The sequence below is a fragment of the Trifolium pratense genome, linkage group LG7 (genome assembly GCF_020283565.1).
Source record: "Trifolium pratense cultivar HEN17-A07 linkage group LG7, ARS_RC_1.1, whole genome shotgun sequence".
In the NCBI taxonomy this organism is placed as follows: domain Eukaryota; kingdom Viridiplantae; phylum Streptophyta; class Magnoliopsida; order Fabales; family Fabaceae; genus Trifolium; species Trifolium pratense.
In genome coordinates, this window is record NC_060065.1 from 37,608,095 (window position 1) to 37,620,937 (window position 12,843).

Below are 12,843 nucleotides of genomic sequence, written 5' to 3' on the forward strand. Positions count from 1 at the left end.
ATATTTCCTTAATGGGAAATATGTCTCCATTTTCTTCTCCCTCTCGGTCTTCAATGATGCCTACATTAACAAGTGAAAATTATCATAAGCAACAATCAAACCATACTGTCCAGTTCCAACAACAAAAAAAGAAAGAATAATGATCATCAGCAATTGCAAGGTCATTACCCTTAAGAATGTTTATTTTGTATATAGTAAAATGGATGAAGAAATATGAAAAGAAATCTTTTAAATACCAGATATTGATTGCACTTATGCAAAATAAAAAGAAAAAAAGTGTTAACCCTGTAGTTAACAGGGAAAGGGGCCCCCGATAATCAAGCATTAAGCTACATGATAAGTAAAGTCTATTTTTATAAATCAATTTATAGATATGAAGGATAGCATAATTGTATAAACATGAATATTGAATTAAAATTTATTGGAACTATGTACCTGGAATGACAGAAGAATCCATCGACTGAAATTGAGAAAGAATGTTAAGAGATGCTTCTACCTCTCACTGATGAGCCATTATGCGTGTTTTGTTTTTCAGTGTATCCAACCTAATGGAATGGCTAGAGTATATACTCGTCAATGGAGGCAGGGACCTCTCAATAGACTAAATAGAAAGAACGGCTCAACCCATCATGGCCCGTTCAACATTAAACCTTATAATAATATTTATTTATAAAATAAATAAAACATGGCAAGTTAATATATTTGATTTTATACATATTTAATTATATTTTATACAATTATGCTATCCTTCATATCTATAAAATGATTTATAAAATTCTTTCAATTGGTATCAGAGCGTCAGGTTTAACCTTATGTTGAAACGTCTGATGGGATCACTACAACAAAACTGCTGTTTAGCTTCAAAATATTTAGCGTCCGCCCCGACACGGACGCTACTAGCGTCGCATTTGAGTCTGCATGACAGACGCTACTGTGTTTTTATTTTAAATTTAAATTTTAATTGAATAATAAAATATAGAGTCTGTCTTTTGGGACACTATGAGACGCTATGGAAAAAAGAAAAAATGCATAGCCTTAGCATCTGTTGTGGCGGACTCTATATTTAATTAAATTAAATATAAAAAAGAAACTAATTGTTAAGCGCCCATTGTTTTCCACAAATTTCCATTTTCCCACATTTTTTTCATTCCCACTCTTATAATAACATTTTAAATTTTATATCTTAATTTTTTTTCACCAATTTGTTTCTTAACACAGATATTTTCCCAAAAACATAACATTTCGCTAAAACGAAAAGCAAAATGAGTGAGACGATTCCGACACCTAATCGCACAATACGCTGCCGTCAATCCTCCTCCGCTGTTCAATCTCCTCCGCCACCGTTTATTCTCCACCGTCGCTGTTTAATCTGGAAGCACAATCCGTTAATCTCTCGGTTGTTCTCCTTCAAACCCTACTCCGTCGAAGAACCACAACCCCTCCGCCGTTCTCTGTCGTTCTTTGCATTTCCAAGGTATGTAGTAACTTCATCTCTCCGTCGTTCCAATGTATTGATTGATTGCATGTTGTTTCTCTTTAGCTTGTTTCTATACCGCGTTTTATGGGTCAAACAAGAGATGAACATGAACTGATGACAACACAATAATCTTTGAGTTACAAATTAATTTTGTTCTGATTTTTCTACCCACCTTACTGTCTTGTATCTATTTGATAAAATGCCTCTCAAGGAGTAAATCATTTTATTTTGTTTGGCATAATTTTTTGTATTTTTGTTGATAATATCTATATTTGCGGTTCAACTTTTGGTAACAAGGCTTTATATTTGTTAGCAAACTTTTTTTGTGATGCATGTTTTTATCATCGTTTTTGGTTTGTTGGTTACAGGAAGGAACCAACTACACACTCCTCCATGTAAACTTTTTCCTCATCATTAATTTTAACTTAATTGTTATTATAAATATGTTTTTTTTCTCTTCACTAATTTGGAAGAAAGATTAGTTTGTCATGCTTTTTTGGTTGCGATTTGTTTTGTTTCTAGAAATATGTTTTTGTCATGGAAGCAAGCTTATGAAAGATTGTAATTATTAAAGCAAGCTTTCAAGTTTCAATTCAGGGTAAGAGTTCATGAACACATTTGTAATTTCATCTATATTTAATTCTTATTTGTTTTTTAAATATTGTGTTCTCCAATTGACTGAGGTGGAATCTGTTCATTCAATCTGGTCTTGTCTTAGGTAGTTGAGTATATATAACTTGGATAAACCATATAGGACCTGTCCTGACCTAAAAGCAGGACATGGGTGGAAGAAACTCAAGGACAGATGGAAAACTATTTGAAGGCATATTTGTTTTCTAGTTCTTCTCTTGTTTGAAATTTTGTGATGATTGTTAGTTGAAGATGTTACAAGTGTTATCTAATCTACTACAAAGACACTTCATGTCCCTAGAATTTTTGTGGTCTTAAACTTAAGGAATAATATTATGATTTGGTAGTTTATTTATGATTCTTGTAACTTACTATTGGACTTTGAATGAGGAGTTAAATTTACTAGATAACTTCCTTTTTTCTATATCTTTAGATGAAAATTGAAACCATCTACAAAAATGACCTTAGTCTGATTTGGTAAAAGCAATTGTACCACCATGAATATAGTACATATGCTACACATGATTTTGAATTAATCATGATTATATATGTGTGTTTCTAGAGTATGTGTATATGACTCTTTTGTTTGATGATAAATCCGTCACGATTATTTGTTTTGGGATTTGGCTTTGTCATTTGGTTATGAAGATGGTATTGTTATGGTCTATGGTTTTTTCTAAAATTGGGGATTGATATGCCAATCTCTAAAGTTGTTAATTTTCCTTCTCTTCACTGCTATAAAAAGAAGAGGCACATTAAGCCTTTTTCTCTCAACAACTTTGTTGTTTTCAATTTTATGTCGCAAGCCTTTATTGAATACTAAGAAACCATGTGTAGTATTGTTGATGAATTTATTCTATGATGATTAATCCTTTTTGCAATGTGCAGAGGCTGCTCTAGGTAGTAGAAAAAGGAATTCAATGGAAGCTTTTGATAAGGTAAAAATTTGCTCCCTTTAAAAATGGTTTGATCACAAATGAATTTTTTTTGAAAGATGCATCTGTTTTCTTAAGCTTTGTGTTGTTCTACTTTGGTACTTCAGACTTTGTCAATTCTTTCAAATTTGATTAGATTTCCTTTGATGATAGTATATATACATGCATTTACCTTATGTATTTGGTCTAGATTAGGCGGATTTATGGTTGATATTGATTTCCTTTGCGTTTATATTGATTTTTGTTTGTTTTTAAATGTTTCTCTTTGTGTGTGGAATGACTAATGAGATGTGTGCACCATGCTGAACTTGCAAAGGCCTTTACTTCTCTACAATTTGTTATGTCAAGATATTGTGTATTCAACCTTACATTTGCTATTGCATGGTCAAATCTTGCCGGTCTGTTCGTGGAACCTGGTAATTTCAACAGAGCCCTACAATAAAACAAGGTTTGTCTCACTTTCATATTCACGTGCTTGAGTGAACTTTACATAGGAGCCTTTTATAAATCAGACTGTCCAATTAGCTTTGATGAACCTACCTTTGCTACTTTTGTTTTCTTATTATTGCTAACAAGTTTTTTTAAAAAAATATTATTGTTAACCAGCTTATTAAGGTTCATTGCCATTGTTTTTAAAAAAGCTTTAGTTTTCCATAAGTTGTATAACCTTTGTAGAACTATGATATAGTAGGATGTGATGATGGGTATCTTTTTAAAATCATTGATGATAACATGTCATGACTCTTGACTCATGAACAGTCATTGATATAATGTATCATAATTGGTTTGCAAATTTTATTATATCAACAAGACTGAATTTTTAAATTTTTTTTATTCTCGTTTTATTTCTCTCCGTTCAATTAACATGAGTCATTTTGAACTCAGGTTCCTCCACCGTTACCTAACAAGTGTGATTGGGAAATCGATCCTTATGAGCTCGACTTTTAAAATTATTCGCGAATTGGAAAGGTATTACCTCATGCATTTTATTCATTTTAATCAGTGTGATCATGTTGTACCATATGAAAGACTGTCATATTTATTAAAATCCTGACCCGAGGACCTAATTGGTTTTGGATCCCATATTTCACTCTTTTGAGCATGTTTTTATGTCATTTTCCCTAACCTTCTTCCAAACATACTTTTGTACTGGTGCTTTATGACTACCACCCATCTCTTCGTCCTTGCCCCGGCTGGACCACTGCTCTTTTTTCTCTTGTTTCTCCTTCATCCTAGTATATATGATATGCTGGTTCTTTTGACTCGGTGACTTGTTCGTCCGAGTTGTGTGGCTTAGTTGCAGGTGCTGGTTTGGTTTGGTTTGGGTGGTGTATATATATATATATATATATAGGTTGTATTTTCCTTTTTGTGGCTTAGTTGCAGGTGCTGGTTTGGTTTGGTTTGGGTGGTGTATATATATATAGGTTGTATTTTCCTTTTTTCTGCCCTACCTATATCATGAACTGTTGTATTTCATTGAGAATCACTTTGGCGTATTCCCTTGAGTTTGAAATTTGTTTTTACTCTTTGAATTGCCTCATGATTAATTTAGCCACTTTTGTGTATAATTTCCAGGTTGTTACTGATGATTTGAAAGTGCCTAAAAGTACAAGTGTCTATTATGGTACTCTTTGCAACCTTCAATTTTAATAATATACCATATTAATTATTGCTCCAATACAAACTGTAATTGATAACATCTTAAGAAATTTGATAGTAAAAAGGGTAGTTGCTTTATGTAGAACACGGTAATTAGTAGATCATGAAACCGTTAATGTCCATTGAATATATGGAAGTTTGAGTTGAACCTAATAAAGTTAATTTATTTGAGTAACTTATAATGATGTTATAGGGCTATACTTGTGTTGCATGACATGAAAGGAAGATCAAAAGAAATGCAACTTGTAAAAAGGATGCTTCGTAAGTTATCAAGACATGTAGTAATCAACACTATGCAAACACCGTCGTCACGATTTTGTCTTACAAATTATATATTTGGTTTTGATAGTTTTTTGGTGGACTTTACTTTCAATTTGTTAGACATATACTTAGTTTTTTTTCTTAGTGTTATTGTTGTATGACATAATGGTTGTCACTTTTAAGATTCTCAAAATTCACACTACCTTTAATTTATTTGTGGGTTGATCTATTGTGGTTGTCACTTTGTAATATATGACTATGACTATTGTTTTATGGATCTATGTGGTTGGGAGAGAATTTTACTGAATTTTTTTTTTTTTTTTTAAATAAAATAAACTAGCGTCCGCCAAACTGACTCTATTGGCAAACAAATAGCTTCAGTACAAAGAAGACGCTAGAAATAGTGTCCGCCAAACGGACTCTATACGCAACATTGAATAAAACCAAACCTTACGCATAGCGTCACACAAAAATGGATGCTACTAGCGTCTGCCGTATACTATGATTGTAGCTTCGGCACAGCGTCGCCACGGGCGGACGCCTAATAGCGTCTACTGGACGCAACTGTCTTGCTTCGGGCATTTAAGCGTCTATCGCGTCATGGACGCTAAGCTGACGCTAAATACCTTGTAGCATCCGCTTTTGGCCATTTAGCGTCTCATTTTGGCCGACGCTCCAAAGCAGTTTTCTTGTAGTGGATAACGTTTATATAACTAAATGATTGAGGGCAGAGACATCTCATTGGGCTTAACTGAATGGTCTAACTCATCATGGTCCATTCAGAAACAAGAGTCCAATCAAATAATTCATCAATAATTAAGTGTTTAATATAATAGACCATAATTTATATGAATAATAATTTTTAATAATTGATTATTGTCAATCCATAATTGATTACTTAAATAATTAATCCAACAGTCTAGCCAAAAATTGTTCCTACCAGAAATCGAACTCGGGTTCTCTGAGCAATTCCAACAGCAAAGGATAAGGTTATAAAGAAAGACTGACTTAAACTAAGATACCAGCATCCTAAAATTAATTTATCAGGCTAAAACTAACCTAAGGTGAAAAAGATCATTAAAGCATTAGTGACATCTTACAATAAATTAATCTATTATTTCTCTTCAGTGATTATCTTCTATTCTAAATTAAAAATAGAATAGATATAGATTATAATTTGTTCGATTCTGACTAAAATAAAAGCAAGCCTTTGAAATAAGAACTTGATTAAGGAAGATGATGACTTCCTCAATTTAATTATTTATCCTCTATTCCTCTATATGTTACTACTATCCAACTACAGACACCTAACTGATTTGAATAAAAACATTTTACACACTTGCATCAATTTACTCATAGTTCATACATGTTAAAGAATAAATGTAGATCCTATGTTTGTTTCTCTTAAGCATCATGTTAAAGATTTCATTAAAACAAATTGAATTTCATAATAGAAACACGAACACTTCACGCATTAGGCGTGTCCCGGTGTCGGATGCAACACCAACGCCACAACGATATTTATAGTTACATTGAATTGTTTCATTTTATCAAATTATTTTCAGTGTCGACGTGTAAGTGTAAGTGTCTATGTCGTGTCTGGTATATATGTTTCATGGCATAAAACCACGAGGATTTATTGACATTGGAGTATGTTAATTCATACAAATACTAATGTATACTAATAATGTCAAGTTACCAGTATTACAACAATCACTAAACTATGAAAAAATTGAATGAATTATGAATACCTAGTGCTTGGGGAGCCTTCTGCGAATAGCTCTGGTCTTCTTTGGGCGGAGATCAAGTGGCAAGTACTTCTTATTCTTATAAACCTCTCTCAATGCAGCTTTCTGCTTCTGAGAAAGCACTGTGAAAACCTGAGCAATAGACAACCTCACCACCTTACTGCAAAACCAAAATGATTCAAAAAAACAAAACAAAACATCGTTGAATTATACGGATGCATCTCTGAGAACCGTGACTATTGAGACGATGCAAATATGATGAATAATATATTGAGACTTTGGGTTTGGGTCATTATTTTGGTTTTAATTGGGCCTTATTTTACCCATTTGGGCCATATTGATTTTTTTTTTTATGCAATGAGCTGAGGATCGAACTCATGATTTATAGCGTACTTCCCAAACTCTATATCACTAGACCAAACTTAGTGGCTTAAATTTTTTATTCATTTTAACTATGATTGGACAAAATTACTAATAAAAAACGGTAAAATAAAATAGAAATGTTAACCAAAAATAATATGGTCCCCAAAAATACCTTCACTCTTTTCAAAACTCTACGAAAACTATTCATTTGTTAGGTTTCGTGTTCGTTTGAATCCCTATCACAGTTGTCTGTACTTCTTCATCGTGTTTGTATCAAAATTGGACAATCTAATTGTTTGGTACCATCAGCATTGCGACTAACATGGAATGGAAACGATTTTGGGGTTATGATTTTGATTTTGGGGTTTCAGTTTTATAAATTTGTAGAGGAAGCTTGTAAGCAATTCCAAATTGTGAACTTAGTCAAGTGTTGGCTAGGTATTAGTTTCTTAGGAGGGTGTCTCCATCTTTGATCATTATAAAGTTGACAGCAACACGATATGTGTTGTTAGATGGAATTGGGACAGGGTCTCATGTCTAGGAGGTTCCTAGGTAGGATTGCACGGGTAGTGTCTAGGCGATAAGTCAAGTACCGGGTGTTGGTAGAGGGCTTTGAACTAGAACTATTATAGTGGATTCATTCTTGGATTGGTATCCCTCAGATTAGGTGATGTTGCACCGAACTGAGTTAACAAACGATCTGTCTTATTTATCTTCCTGCACTTAATTTATTTTTAACTTGTCTATTGTGTTCTGTACGTGGATTCATTCCCGGATTGGTATCCCCCAGATTAGGTGATGTAGCATCTTTCCACCTGCCTGCCAGAATTTCACAGAGTATGTCTGTGGGTAGGTGACTAGTTTTAGGCAAACGTGACAACTTATAATTTAGGGGTCCCCAAGGCAATGAGACCAAAGTTTTAACGAAAAAGTGAAGTTCTCGATCATAGTGTCTAAATAAAGTAAGGTAACCTTTAACCAGGCTCTGTAGAAGCTTGTAATAGAAATAAGCACAGATAATAAATACATCACACCTATTTTCAATAGTTTAAATCCTATGAGAGAGAAATAATTGAGCAACCAAGCAGGAGTAAGGGAGGGATCCGACCACACTTAACCACCACGTGTGGTCACACCCACAACATTTAATTTTCAGTCATTTAATTTCCGCATTTATTTCCTGTATTTACTAAAGTACCCGCAAATATACCTTCTTAAACAAACAAAGCGAATGATACTATCTATATTCCTAAGTGAAACTAGTAACCTTGGCACAATCTATGTGGATAACGATAACTTATCACTTTATTACTTGGTAGCGATTCTGTGCACTTGCAGAACCACCGTCAACAACACAGAAAACTTGGCAGGCAGATCATGATTCTATTTTCGCCTTCGTTTTCTACTAATCTTACCGTAGCTAAATATCAGGACACAAAAGTTCCCCGTCGAATAACATACTGCAACTAACCCATGGTTACTAAACAACACTGGTAGCTGCGGTAAGATTAGTCGACGGCGGACTATTAGGCCACCTAGGCACGAAACGATAAAAACTAAACACTATAAACACTAAAAAAAATTAACCGAAGAAGAGGAGTGGGAGAAGAGAAGTGTGAATTTTATTCACGGAATGAGTCTATTTATAGCCCTCCTGGCCGCACCTGTGACCAATTAAAATTGGCCACGTGGCAGGCCTTTGACTGGTCGGGAGGACTTGACCACCGACTGTTTCGCGACTTAGGTCACGGACGTAAAACGTAGGGTGGTCACGACTTAGGTAGCGGAAGTAAGTTTGACAAAAAAGCATCAGAGTAAGTGAATGAACAAAGTTGCGATCAATTTGAATATTTCATCTAAATCTTCTTGCTCTTATTATTGAATAAACTACCTAGTTAACTACCGAGCCCCGTAGTAGTAATAATAAATGATGGTGGCTCAGCATTCTGCTTCTTCTACCATCGACCGGCTCAGTAGTATAAGACCTTTCCCCTTTGTGTAATTGTGGTAGAATCTTTTTCGACCAATCTTACCGCAACCAATTTGAACACAACAAGTCCTTCGTCGACTAACCACCGACGAAGGACCGTGCGAAAATTTACACGAGAGATGAGAAAATTTAAACAAACCAAGCAACAAAATATGCAACAAAACCTAAGTGGGAGAGGTGTGTGCCTTCGGTGAACGTGGCTATTTATATGCAATTTTGCCGCACCAAGGGCCAATTAAAATTGGCCACTTGGCATTCCTTTGACTAGTGCAGGTGCTTTAGACCACAGACGATTATGCGACTTAGGTAACGGACGTTAGGGAGAAATTACTCATTTTACAACATCAACAACTTAAGTCGCAAAGGGTAAAATGGGAAAAACGTAGGGACGCTAACTACCAGTAGGGTGACAAAAGTAACTCCCTTATTGTAATGCATACTGAATTTCACTTCAATCGTCTTCTGCCACAGTGAAAATCTCATCCAGGTTCTCCTACTTTTCTTTTCCTCCGCCCTTTATTCTTTTCCTTTTGAAGAGGCTTGAAGATATGATTAACTATATTGAATATTGTAATTGTTTTTTGTGTATGTTCTAATCATGTTATGTTAGTTAGATATTATATGTGAAAATGTTTTGATTGAGATGCTAGAAGGTTCTATGTTACAGTGATTTCATTTTACTATGCACACTTTTTAATTTTCAGTTAGGTATATATATATAACTAGTACGATGCTCTATAAACTCCGTTTCTAATGTTTATTTTATCTGCGTGTTTAGTGAGAAGCTGTTGTTTGGATCTGGAGTGAGATCAACCAAACCCTAATTGACTTAGAAGGATGACCGAACTTTTTTTCGATGACTTTTTTAAGGTTGAGGGTCTAAACCCATATAACGAAAAGTATGACAAGGGTATGTGTATCTCTCGATTCTTTTTTTGTTTTATTTTTGAAGAATAAAGCAAAAAATATATTCAAATTGCATTCAAGTTATGGCTATGCAAAGTTATTTTAATGAGTTAATTATGTGATTTAATACTGGGGTGAAGCAGTACCTCTCAACAGAAATCATAGATGGTTAGGTGCTATGTGTTCTTTTTTGTTATCTATTTGAAATTACAAGTGGTTGCAGATCCGGGGTGATTCCACCGCCCAGCAAGCCCGGGCACTTGTCGAGCTCTCCCAAAAATTTGGTATTTTTAGGGATTAGTTTAGGACAAAACTGAGACTTTTTGTTCAAAACTGAGATTTTGCCTGGGCTTTATAAATTTCATGGTTCCGCCACTCTTGCAGATGGATATGTGATATTTACTGACGAATTATATGCGTGACTAAATAAGAGCATCATATATTGAACAGAAACCAATCAAGTAAATTGAGGAAAAACTAAGTTTTGCTTTGTATGTAAGATGCACTAAATTGCTCTGTAAGCAAAGTGTTATACAATATGCAATAATTATACTATTTTTTGGACACTCATTTCTACTTGGTTGCATTTTTAGTGATATAGCTATGTAATCCTATCTGTTTTGTATGCGTGCTTTACTCCTGTTTACATTTTTTTGAAACTTCAATTAATCTAGTTTAAGTTGGTATGACTACACATAGTGATATAACAATGCAATCCTCTCTATTTGTATGTCTGCTTTTCTCCTGTCTACATTCTTTTGAAACTTGAATTAATCAAGTTTAAGTTGGTATGAATTTATGAATATCTTCTTGTAGTTTCTCGGATTGTTGCACGAAGTGAGAAGCATAACATGTACATGCTGCTAGATGTAAATACTGAGATTTATCCTTTAAACATAGGCGAAAGATTCTTGTTGGCTTTGTCTCCATCGCTTGTTTTAAATACTAAGGTAAATTTAATGTTCATTACATTTGTGGTTCCATGCTCTATTATATCCCGATATAGAAGCAATTATTTATCTATATAATATAATGCAACTTAATATCTGTTTGATCGTTTGTGGACCCATCCGATAAAACTGTTTTGTTGATGTCACATATATGTGGATTGTGGAGGTTCTTTCTGCTGGTGCTAACTAAGAAGTTTATCATTTTTTACTTATTTTTTGATACATTGTATTCAAAATTTGAAATAACTCTTACCCAAGTGTTTGTTACCTATATTTCGTATCTGGGGTCAGTCAAAGTAATTTCAGATTGGCAAGGCACTAAGTTTAATGTATTAAATGTCTTACATGCGTCGAAATCTGTTTGTAGTTGACCAAGCTGAGAAAGATCCAAAAAATTGCTGTTAAATGGTCATATCTAAAAGAACAGTGAATTCCCTGAAAAAGAAATAAAATCAGTATGGTCTCTCACATCAATACTCCTAGGTTATCTACCTTCAAATACATTAAGTTGAAGCCAGAGCTAATAATTCTAAAGCCAGCAAACTATATGTGATTAAGAATTTCTTGGTGTCATAAGTAAGAAGTAAAGACAAATTGTAATTACTATATTATGTTACTGAGATTTTCAGTTAGAATAACGTTTGTTCTGTGTTATATACAATAGTATCTGTTAAAGCAGTTTAAATGATTTTATTTGTCTTGAGTAATGGATAACTGGATATTGCCATTACACTGAATTGATTTTGCCTCCAGGACGGCCCAGTTTCAATTCAAGAAAAGTTTGAATACATCATGCACGGAAGGTTATATGACATTACATCTTATGGTCTTTCATTATCTCCACCGGAAGTGTATGTAAATGTTTCCTATGTTATACTGTTGTGTTAATTTTATTGTCATCAGAAATATCACTTAGGAATGTAGGATGTTATTACTGTCTTCTTAATTGAACAAGTTTCAGTATATTTCTGTTTTCTTCTTGCTAAATTAATCAAACCTTTGTTACTATAATTGGATTGCATGCAACCTAATAAAGTGCACTTTGAAGGGTCTTCAGGGTTATAGGAATAACGAACATGCAAGTTCTGTTATATGAAAATAATATATGATTGGTAGGCTTTTAGGTGCTAATATATTTGAGATTTTGGACTCTATTGTAATGCCTTTGCCTGTTAGTCTAGTTTTTATAAAAAAAAAATGGTGGGATTGTTTCTTCTACTTTCGTAATTTCTATTTGGAAATGCATGAATCCTTTGGCTTATTTTTGTTTTATGAGACTGGCCAATTCTCTAACTTAGCTTTTTTATCTTGCTCCAGGGAAGTATATGCATCATATGGCGGACTTCAGATGATGCTGAGAGGGGATCCTTCCCACTGTGTCAAGTTTGCGGTAGATCAGAACTTGTATTTGCTTATTAGGAAAGCGTGAAAGTTGAACTGTTGAATGTTGATATTATCTCCTGGCTGTTGCATACATCCATTAGTGGCATTTTTTTGCGAGATCAGCTTTCTGTTTTGAGTGATTCTCCGAAAGCTTTTCTTGAGTATATTGATTTTTTAGGCATGGAAATACTATAAAATTTCAAAAGTTAATTTAAAGAGAAAATTACATCGACCTCCCCTTAGCTTCTTCCCTCACGAGCAAGCCATGTGAAATTCTCGTATGCTGACAATTTCATCGCCACCGCCGCGACCCTCTTGCTGTATTTGATAGTTGAATCATGCATTTGACTCTGTCACCCACGTCAATGATAACATTTTAAACCAGCAAATTGAGCCTCATATAATGTTTACTCCATTCTGATGTTAGACCCTTTTCATATTACCCAGCTAGCTAAACACCAACTCTCATCTTCAAGAAAACACCATACCCCATATTGTTCAGATTCCTATATAGGCATAACTCTAAGTAATCGTCATC

The 12,843-nt window shown here is 34.2% G+C and overlaps 1 protein-coding gene and 1 long non-coding RNA gene across 7 annotated transcripts; both read left to right on the top strand.

Annotated features, from left to right (window-relative positions):
- Window positions 1–1,058: 1,058 nt before the first annotated feature.
- LOC123893730 lies at window positions 1,059–5,269 on the top strand. 3 transcript variants are annotated; one of them, XR_006803529.1, is made up of 8 exons: window positions 1,059–1,474; window positions 1,846–1,872; window positions 2,000–2,075; window positions 2,996–3,045; window positions 3,359–3,490; window positions 3,928–4,011; window positions 4,621–4,669; window positions 4,898–5,251. It is a non-coding gene; the product is annotated as an uncharacterized LOC123893730 (long non-coding RNA). The 3 variants fall into 3 exon arrangements; XR_006803530.1 differs by having other exon boundaries at window positions 2,996–3,490; window positions 4,898–5,262; XR_006803531.1 differs by lacking the exon at window positions 1,846–1,872 and having other exon boundaries at window positions 2,996–3,490; window positions 4,898–5,269.
- Window positions 5,270–9,430: 4,161 nt separating this feature from the next.
- On the top strand, window positions 9,431–12,539 carry LOC123899631 (DNA-directed RNA polymerases II, IV and V subunit 8B-like). Of its 4 annotated transcripts, none has more exons than XM_045950804.1 (5): window positions 9,431–9,553; window positions 9,845–9,976; window positions 10,789–10,922; window positions 11,676–11,773; window positions 12,240–12,539. In XM_045950804.1, the coding sequence occupies exons 2-5, from the start codon at window positions 9,904–9,906 to the stop codon at window positions 12,349–12,351; spliced, it is 417 nt and encodes a 138-aa protein (XP_045806760.1). In that variant the 5' UTR covers window positions 9,431–9,553; window positions 9,845–9,903; the 3' UTR covers window positions 12,352–12,539. The 4 variants fall into 4 exon arrangements, with proteins under 4 accessions (XP_045806760.1, XP_045806761.1, XP_045806763.1 ...); XM_045950805.1 differs by having other exon boundaries at window positions 9,548–9,651; XM_045950807.1 differs by having other exon boundaries at window positions 9,548–9,636.
- Window positions 12,540–12,843: the final 304 nt, after the last annotated feature.